Source organism: Limulus polyphemus, unplaced genomic scaffold, assembly GCF_000517525.1.
Source record: "Limulus polyphemus unplaced genomic scaffold, Limulus_polyphemus-2.1.2 Scaffold364, whole genome shotgun sequence".
NCBI classification, from domain to species: Eukaryota; Metazoa; Arthropoda; class Merostomata; order Xiphosura; family Limulidae; genus Limulus; species Limulus polyphemus.
The window spans coordinates 158288-168285 of NW_013665974.1; the positions used below are offsets into that span (position 1 = coordinate 158288).

Sequence of the window (9998 nt, forward strand, 5' to 3'; positions counted from 1 at the left end):
TATATATATATATATATATATATATATATATATATATACACACACACACACACACACACACACACACACACACATATATATATCACCTGATAAGCTACAGTTTTATAGAAATTAAACTTTCTTTACTTGATTACTGAAAACAAAGAATATCAACACACACCAATATCTGAATTCTGCATGCATAGAAAACTTAATGTTAAAAAAAATGGTCTTCAAGTAAACTGGGTAGACTGATACTTAATGGAAGAGGAGACAAGCAATAATTGTTTGTCATAACATCTCCAATCTTCAGTTAACATAACACAGTTCTTTACATCCTTTATTGCCAGAAGCTAGTGTAATCAGCCAACCCATTCAAGCTACAGATTATGAACAGATGTCTTTCTGCTGATTTATCTCTTACAGAAGTAAAAAATTAAAAGTTGCCATGAGTAAACAATGTATACATCTATATGTATCCATAATTAAAAAAAACAAATATATTTATGCAAAACAAGTATATATCATCCAATGAATACTTGCAAAAAAATTATTTTAACTGGATATATCAAAGTTCACTAAACTTTCTGCCTCAAAACATATCCAAGTTAAATGATGAGCTAAAGAAAAACAAGTTTTCTAAACAAACTACGTACACCTGCCCTGCAGAGAATAATTGAATTTGAATAACTACATATTCTATACATCATTTCCAGAGCTTCCAATTTGGAGCAAATCATAAAGCACTCTGATCAAACTAACCACTCAATGAGAATTTAAAACCCCATTCCTACCAATGGATAAGCGTTGTGGGCTACAACCTGCCCACAAGTCTATTGGCAGTGCATGTAATGAAATTACATTATTAACATTACTTAAAAAAACACCCTACTACATGTCTGACAGTGTAGGTATCAAAGCTAGTCTAACTAAAATATATAGTCATTTTCTCACACAAATCTTGTTTACCAACAGTATTTAAAAAGTCAGCAGGTTTCTGTTCTTAGGTTAAAACATATGCAAGCTTCCTATCCATGAACTAGCTAATAGTAATGTAAGAAAAAGATGTTGGTGGGCTAAAACCCGTATCTTACTCAGGACGTGTAAGTAAAAAAAATGCAGGTCTGAAGACGATAGGTTTACAAGACAAAATAACCAATGTTCTCATTTTAATACCTAAATTATTTAAACTTCACTAGCAGATAATTAAAACAGAAAATTTATTTCTTGACACAGTATTAAGAAACAACTCGTACCATCTTTATATAAGTTTGTTTGATCTGTACATTCAAGATTGATGTCCAACTCAAGTGTTACTTAGTGCTACTTTTACATTCAGCAGGATACAACTGCATAAAAACAACAAATATCATGTGTGTGTATTAACCAAACAAATCTTCCCTATCAGCCCCTATATTCTCGCCTTCCTCAATATTACTGAAGTTCAAGAAGTGGGCGGGTCGATGGATCTCGTGGTAAAACTCCTTAGGGTTAGACAGTTGCAAGTCATACTTCATTGCTGGGTCATGTCTTACACCTGAAAAATCAAGAGAAAACATGGTCAAAAAAAAAGTTTTGAAGAGCAAAAATTCTCAAAATACAGACAGAAAAAAACATTTCAAATAAAACACACCAGTGAACCATATCACCCAATGAACTGACCCGATAACTAACCCAACATATAGCTCTTCTTTAGTTTTGTGGAGAGAACAAAATCAACAAGACTAAAATATTATGCAGTAGTTCTATTTTTAACAATTTCAATCACAATCTTTTTATAACTTAAAACTACAGAGTAAGCTCGTGATTTGTGTATGAAACATTCTTTTGGTTATACTATTTTGTATCTGAATGCACAAAATATATAAAATGTAAAGAACATGCAGTGTACTTAAAGTAATTAAAATCGTTAAGTGACCTGCTTAGACTACTCACATATAAATTAGGGATGTAGAATTCTGAACAACCTGATGGCCATGCTGGGCATCTTGATGAATTCAAAATTAGACCTAAGTGGGTTAAACCTATTCCACAACACAATACCCATCAAGCACGTCTAGTACAAAAGACATTTTGAACTGAATGTTCTGATCAAAATGACAAACTGATTGACTTATCTAGTTAGAGACACCAGATATAGTGACATTTTCAAATACCTTTCCTTTTGCAATGCATAATCTACACTCACCCCACCCCTACACATGTGGTGAAGTCGTCCACACTTCCCTACTCCTAACTGCATTTTTCATAATTTAATCCTATGAACACAGGCTCGTGTATTCTACATATTGTAACTACCATGAAAATATACATACTATAACTTTGAAAGTACTTAATGCATCTTTACAAAGTTTAGCAATCTTTTAGTAAATATTACAAAAAAAAATTTTTTTTTTTTTATTAAGTATTTTTACTAAAGATATGTTCGTAAATATAAGGAGTCAGCACGTTGACTAGTTTGAGTGTAAGGTGATTTTCATGTTAATATTATAAATATTTTTGTTAATCTTACAGTTTTTGAATTTAATTTGCATAACCTCAAAAACCTCCTAAATGAATATCAAACCTTTTTCTTCAGTAAAACTTTATATTTTATCTGTTACTTTCTCTGTATCTCTAAATGGGCTTGGTTGCTTTGACTTACCTTGTAACCACCATAAAAAAATACGAAATAAGTCTAAATCAACCATTTTTCTTTCTACAATTACTGGAGATTCTAACAGGAAACTACAACTGTTTTACTGCCCTTTGAACCATGTCTAACTAAATCCAGAGATGCAAATCACTTGGCAAACATGCACCTGAAATTACCATATTGAATGACACAATGCACCTACTACTTGCAGGCATACCTCATGAAAAACTTTCATTATATCCCATAATCTAACCCAAATCCCTTAGCTACTTGATATAAACTAAGCAATAGGAACTTTCATACTGTAGAAAGAATAACTAGAATTCTGTAGTGTAGTATTATATGTTAGTCAGTAAATTAAAAACTGTTCTTTCTATTGATTATAAATTATTTAATAGCAAACATTATTGATAATTTGTGAAAAAAGGATGTCACACACAGGCACGGTAAATGGGTCTGACTTTCTATTTTATGTATCCATAAACAGAGATGATTGAAGCTATAAAATTACTTTGCCTTATTAATATTTATACTCAAGTAAGTAGTTTACATTGAACTCAATATGCCTGTCAGGGGTGTTTAAAAACAAAGGATCAGCAAAATGTAGTGAACAAATGTCATTAAATTTTTAAAATTAAGAAATTAAAACCTATATAATATTAAACTGTTATTTATTATCTATGTTTCAATGCCAAGTTTATTTGAATACGTTGAAAATACAGTAGCTTTTTTAAATTTTGAATCTAACTCTCTAAAAGGTCATGACATGCACACTTTGATCTACTCGTAGTAGAGAGAGAGGGTTAATGAAGATTAAAATGCTTCCCATAAATACACATACATTACTCTTTTAATTATATAGATAATAAGTTCAGAGAAAAGCAACAAAAAACAATATTTATTTACTTATTTATTTCAGAAAACTAAGGAATTTTATTTTTTGTGGGAAGGGGACTTAATTTTTTTGTGGGGAACTATTGTAATTATAGCATGGATCTCAACTAAAACATTCAATATATCATTTAACACTGGTATTTCTATACAAGCTTACACCTTAAATTAATATTAAAGTTAACTCAGCAACAACTACTACAGAGATGCATCTTTCACATTTGTACAAAGGTAAGGCATTTACCCATGAAGTTGTAGTTCCAAGAGTCTTGGTTAGGGACCATGAAAAAGCCCAAGAAACGATCAGACAGCAAAATTTGCATTTTCTCATAATGGGAAGGGAGATAACCCTTAGGATTATTTCCCCTGTCGGTATTCTGTCTTCCCCATTCATATCCACTAGGTGTTAACTTGTATGCTGTCAAAGAGCAGGAACCAGGCGTGAAGCTGGTAACAGAACAAAAAACAAAAATTAGTTTAATCGCATTATTTTCAATAAGAATAAACATAAAACAAAACGGTAAAAAAATATATATTCTTCTATAAAATGGAACTTTTTAAATCAAAGTATCATTGCACAACTTTTTGGATTTAATGTGTATAAACAACAAGTTTTTGCTTCAGCTAATGTTTAGTGAGTTGAATTCAGTCCTAACCTTTCTTTGAACAATTCACTTTGAAAAAAATTGTGTTGTGTCACTCTTCATTTTCAAAGTATTTTTATCATCTAATAAACTGGTATCAGAGATCACTACGACATAGACTATTAAACTTGCATCACTATACATATATACCTGCAGGTGATGACTATAGTTCTCTCACCATCCCACTGGGGATTGTCAGCCATAACTTTGGCATGAGTTGTAATGTCCTGGGGAGACAACTGTGGAAGTTCATTAGGCTGAGTGTGGATCCATCCTAGAGGTTCCATCTCCTTCAGGTACTCATGCTGGGGAAGAACACTTGGAAGGTGAACTGTCTGGTGGGTGCCCCACTGGGGTGGCATCACAATGCATCTTATTTCTTTTACTTGAGGGTTATCTGAAGGACTGACACCATACAGGTAGCCTGCAATCTAAATTGGACAAATGTATTCACATCTGGTCACAAGAACCCTAACATTTCTCATATATCTTAAAATGTTGATATCCACAGGTAACTTCTTGTAAGTACTAAAATCTACTTCTGAGTATAACAACTAACTTGAGATTTCAGTTATAAGCTATTATCAAATTGACTACAAGAAAAAGTTCTGAAACTAGTATACAAGTAACAGCCAAATATTCGAACTGAAAAACATCTATGTGAAACAAGATATTTACTCGAGCCTGACACTTGATTTAAACATCAAACACCTTATATTAAAGTCACTTGCATCACACACATCATACCTGAGTACGAAGATCCGAAATGATGATGAACTTTTTAAGAACATTTTTGGGTAGAATGTAGGTATATCCGGTCTCCTTGATATCGTCTGATGAAACATAAATATGATTGGTACGAAGGTGGAGGTTTGTTGCAGAAATAGCTCGTACTCGCCACTCTGTTTTAGAGCTGAAGGTTTGAGTCTCATAATTGCTGCAAAAACCCAATGGAAATATTTTATAACTTGTACACTAACTCCAAAATTAAATGTTACTATCTTTAAAGTTCTCTACAATGTAAAGTCACTATTGCTCAATATTTTAACAGTGGTTGCACTTCTGGACTCAGTAAAACAAATTTACCTGGTTGTTGAAGTAATGATCTCGTCACCATGTTTGTTGACTGTACGTGTGGTAGTGGCTGTGAGTTGAGACTGCTCTTTAGTCTGCTTCTCAATCTCAGCAATCTGTTGTCGCTGTGCTGATGGAGCTGAAATTTCCATACCCAGGATGATATCTCTGACTTCAGATTGTGTCAGGGAAGCTACATTTACACTGCAACACAGAAAATCAGTCAATAAACAATTTCAAATTGTTTCAATATCTAAATATTTTATTTTATAAATAATTCATGTTGCATGTTTCTTTATATATAGAAAACTGAACAATAAATAAGCATAAGCAAATATAAAATTTGTTCATTTCTAAGCACACATAATTTATGGTATTCCGATAAATTTATTGTTCGAATGTTACAATAATGGAAGCTTCAGAGTGACAGTGGCTTGAGATAACATGAAACACAACATAATTAACAAACTTTAGCTTCTTGGTTTTCAATTTTGAAAATCTGCCATGCTTTAACTTGTTCATTTATTAATATTTAAGTGTAAAATAATTTTAAAATATCTTATTTAAAGTTAAATGAAAACATAATATTTGATCATGTGTTATATTTAAAAACCAATAAGGGGTGCATTTTTGTAAAAATTACAAATAATATAAAAACTTGGACCAATGGATTTCCATCATCTATACAACACTAGTTGCATGACAGAATTTTCTTTCCCTTCTCCTTGCACAGAAGCTGGTGGTTAGTTTTCATACATCACTGTTAATAACAAATGTCACACAAGGTCAACTTTTATATTTATTGCTATTATAGATTAGTTTCACACCAGCATTTGTCCCATACATTAGCAACAAATCTCAATTAAAGTTAGGTAAGAGTTATTAAAATTCCCTAGTCATTTCAGTTTCCAGTTCAAAACTGTTATATAACATAACACTAACCACCCTTAATTCAGAAATTTTTCTGTGCGAAAATACTGGAGCAAAGTTTTAAATTTGCTAGCAGCTTGAGTTTTAAATGTATGTACAATTCCTTAATTTGAAATTAATAATGGTTACTTGAATGCTAAATATTGACTCGAGTTAAGGAGTATTCATTTATAGACTATTATTTAAAACCAGTGTATGAAAAAAGGTAGATTGTTTTCAAGTTGGGGAATCATCAGGTTATGGTTACATACTAGCTTATAACACTGGCCAAAGCACATATTTTTCTCCCTCCAATTAGTCCTTTTGCTGCACGTTTGTCAGTGCACACTCCACGTAATGTGGTTTTGTCCCTAATTTCAAACCACCTACCACAGGGAAGCAGCCAGTCAGCAGCAGCCTACTACCACGTTTTTTAGATATTTTATTTTTATGAAATTTATTTATTTTACTTTACTTAAATATTTATTATTACAATTGTTTTTTCTAAATTTCTATTTAAATAAGAAGGGATTGAAGTGGAGATCAAAAGACTAAAACAACAGGACAGACAACTGCAAGCCCAGCCTAGCATCAGCAACCAGATATATAATTGTGTAAACTAAGCAAATTAATACAATTATTTTATTCTCAAAATAACTCAAGAATAATTAGAATATTTATAAAAAATTAATAATGTTAATATTTTAAACTTCATTAATTGGAAACAAAAGCTATAAAGACTTATCTCAGTAAGCCAAATAAAAAAGAAGTGTTATGAGATTTAAGCTATTTAGACTAAGCATTTGTGTTTGTGTTATAATTTGTAGTCATTCTAGAACAAAGAAAAGGCATAATTTGTATTTATTTCCTAATTTTTTTATGATCATTATGAGGTCAGTCAAATCGACCAAACCCACATACAGATAAAATAGTTTTTTTTCTAAAAAAAAGCATTTGATAATTATCTGGAGGTTATAAAGATTTTGCATGTGAAATTTGAAAATTTTCTGATGCATAAAAGTATTTTTAATCTTAGAATCAAAATTACTTTGTATGTTGGATAGTCAAAACATGAGAAAAACATTACTTAAAAAATCTTAAAAATTAATTTTAAAAAAATCTGATATTTTGCATATGAAAGCCTTGTACTGTTTACTGATAACATGCAACATTTTACGAAGATACGCTTACTAATTTAAAAGTTATAGCATGAAATCTATAACAAGCACAAAATGGTTACAAGTGCTGAGAAAATCCTACTACTTCCAGACTACTGTTGTATCACTGACAACATTTGATTTTTCCTGTTCACGTGTAAATACTCAACCAAATTGTATGAACCTTAGAACAAACGTTCTAAATAGCATCTAGTATTAGGTTAAAAAATTTACACAACTTGATTTTGTTGTTTTTATACTGTGAAATTTCAAAAATCTACTTTGAACAAATTTCTCTCTTGTTTTAGAATTTCAGTTTTTTTTAATCATATTAACATTTCAAATTGATTGATATTCATTAATACGTTTATTTTGCCAGTTATAGTAGTTACCACTACTGGCTATAAAAAAACATCATGGAAGCTTGACATATTTAACAGTGACCTTGGACCTAACCTTTCAAAATGGTGATAGGTAACAACAGGTTATGATATTTTTGCTCATATCAGTTTACATATAATAAATATACTTTATTTTCAATAAATTATAATTTATTTGTTTGAATATAAACTTACCAATAATATTCAGCATTAAGAATTGGGGTCAACTGTGTCACCACAATATTCAAATATTTTGCTATTGCTTATCATACTCCCTGAATCTAATAAGGCATACTTGATGTCTTTTCATAACTCGTGAGCAGATACGACTTAACACAAAATGCTGGTTTGTCTAAAGGAACTATATAAAAATTTTCCTAGGTCATCTTAACTTCCCACAACATTACTTGTTCTTCTCTGTGTAAGCTAGGTTCTGTCATTTTCTTACAAAACCATATATTACTACTCACACTACTTTATTCGATCTACACTGTCATAACCAGTTTCAAATCTAATAGTATTTACATTTTACTTGTAGGTATTTTGAAAGTACTAGTTGTTCATTACCTGCTGTGAGGTTATAAAAGAGTGGGAGCTGAAAAGCTATACTAATAAAACTCAGAGAAGAATTTGTAAGAAATAAAACATTGAATTGTGTTCTCAAGAGATGATAGCTGCTTATAAAATACAAACCTATGCTTTGGGTTTAGCAGAAAAATTAACAAAAAATGGTCTATAAGTGCATTGTTTACAGACGAGACTCCTCCAAGATGTGCAATTTGCAAGTTTGAACATTTTTTTCATTTGTCTTTGCAAATTACATGAAATAAATATCACAAAATGATAAGTCAATTCTAAAACATTTTTGAGAAAATATTTATTGAAATAAAGTTAAAATTTATTTAAATTTTGAAATCTGATATGGATGTGCCCACTGAACACCTGAAAGATGGTCACCAGCCTGGAAAGGGTCAATATTCCAAATCTGCTAAGTAACTAGTTACTTCTGTGCATAAACCTCAAAGGGTAAATAAAGTAATACTGAGGCCTGTTTTTGTTTTTTTACAATATCATTTGAGCCATTGCACAACTACAAGTTCATGCAAGTTTAAATCCCTACCAAGATGACAGGTTTCTGTACATAAACACTGTGGAAATGTAACTGTTCCATTACTATAGGTCACCACTATTGTTCACACTGATAAATCTTGTAACAAAAAACTAGTGCACTAAATTAATGCCAACAAAACTAAAGTACACACACACCAATTTAATTATTACATCTAAAGTTTATGTAATGTAATTTCAGTGAATAAGTGGTTCATTGACAAGAGGGTTGATGATGCTGATTCAAAGTTTACCAAAAGTTCTGTTCCAGGATCATTAGTCAAGACATGTCACAAAAAATAGAACATTTTACCTATAAAACATTTAATGTTCAGTTTGAATAACTAAAAAAATATAAAACACCCAACTGACAAAACCTTCAGTACGTCCATCCCATAGTAATGTAATAGTACTTACTCTATAGGATAGTTAGAGCCTACTTATTTCAAATACTCACTTGTTCTTCTTGCCATAGTCAGCAAGAATCAAGTCCTTCAGTTGTACTTCCACTTTGATCCACTCCTCATCAGACAGCGACGGCCAAATATGATGAGATTCAGTGATAGTGGTTTTATCAGGCTTCAAGATAACCTTGGTTCTTTCATTGTTCACATGCAAAGCACGTAAGATCAGGATCAGTCGAGAGAAGGCCTACAAGATAGCATGTATGATAAACAGATTCTACTGAAAAACAGACTTGCAACATGTATAATAAACAGATTCTACTGAAAAACAGACTTGCAACATGTATAAAAAACAGATTCCATTGAAATAAAAAGCTTCATTTGACAGTAATGAGTATTACATGAATTCAGACTTTAACATAACCCTGGATCTGAAGAATTGTACAATTTATCTTCTTTTTTTTAGCTTTAGCCATGATTTTATATACTTCTTGCTTTTCATATATTGCACTCCTAACATTTTTGCTCAAGAAATAAAAAATAATGGGCTTGAATTATTCTACCTCGGCTACTAAATTTGCTATAACAATAGACACTCAACACTTGCTCCAACCAGATGTATATTATATGTTTTTTTTATAAATTTGCTATAACAATAGACACTCAACACTTGCTCCAACCAGATGTATATTGTTTTTTTATAAATTTGCTATACCAATAGACACTCAACACTTGCTACAACCAGATGTATATTGTTTTTTTTTATAAATTTGCTATAACAATAGACACTCAACACTTGCTCCAACCAGATGTATATT

General features: G+C 31.2%; 1 protein-coding gene across 1 annotated transcript in view; it reads right to left on the bottom strand.

Moving 5' to 3' along the window:
* Positions 1 to 1182: 1182 nt before the first annotated feature.
* Positions 1183 to 9998, bottom strand: part of LOC106457715 (pre-mRNA-processing-splicing factor 8) — a 76119-nt gene continuing 67303 nt past the window's right edge. The window contains exons 36-41 of the mRNA XM_013917162.2: positions 9234 to 9427; positions 5236 to 5427; positions 4897 to 5086; positions 4300 to 4580; positions 3750 to 3952; positions 1183 to 1516 (exon numbers count right to left, since the gene is read on the bottom strand). Of these exons, the coding sequence (XP_013772616.1) occupies positions 1362 to 1516; positions 3750 to 3952; positions 4300 to 4580; positions 4897 to 5086; positions 5236 to 5427; positions 9234 to 9427 (1215 nt within the window). The 3' untranslated portion in view covers positions 1183 to 1361. The remainder of the gene's footprint in view (positions 1517 to 3749; positions 3953 to 4299; positions 4581 to 4896; positions 5087 to 5235; positions 5428 to 9233; positions 9428 to 9998) is intronic.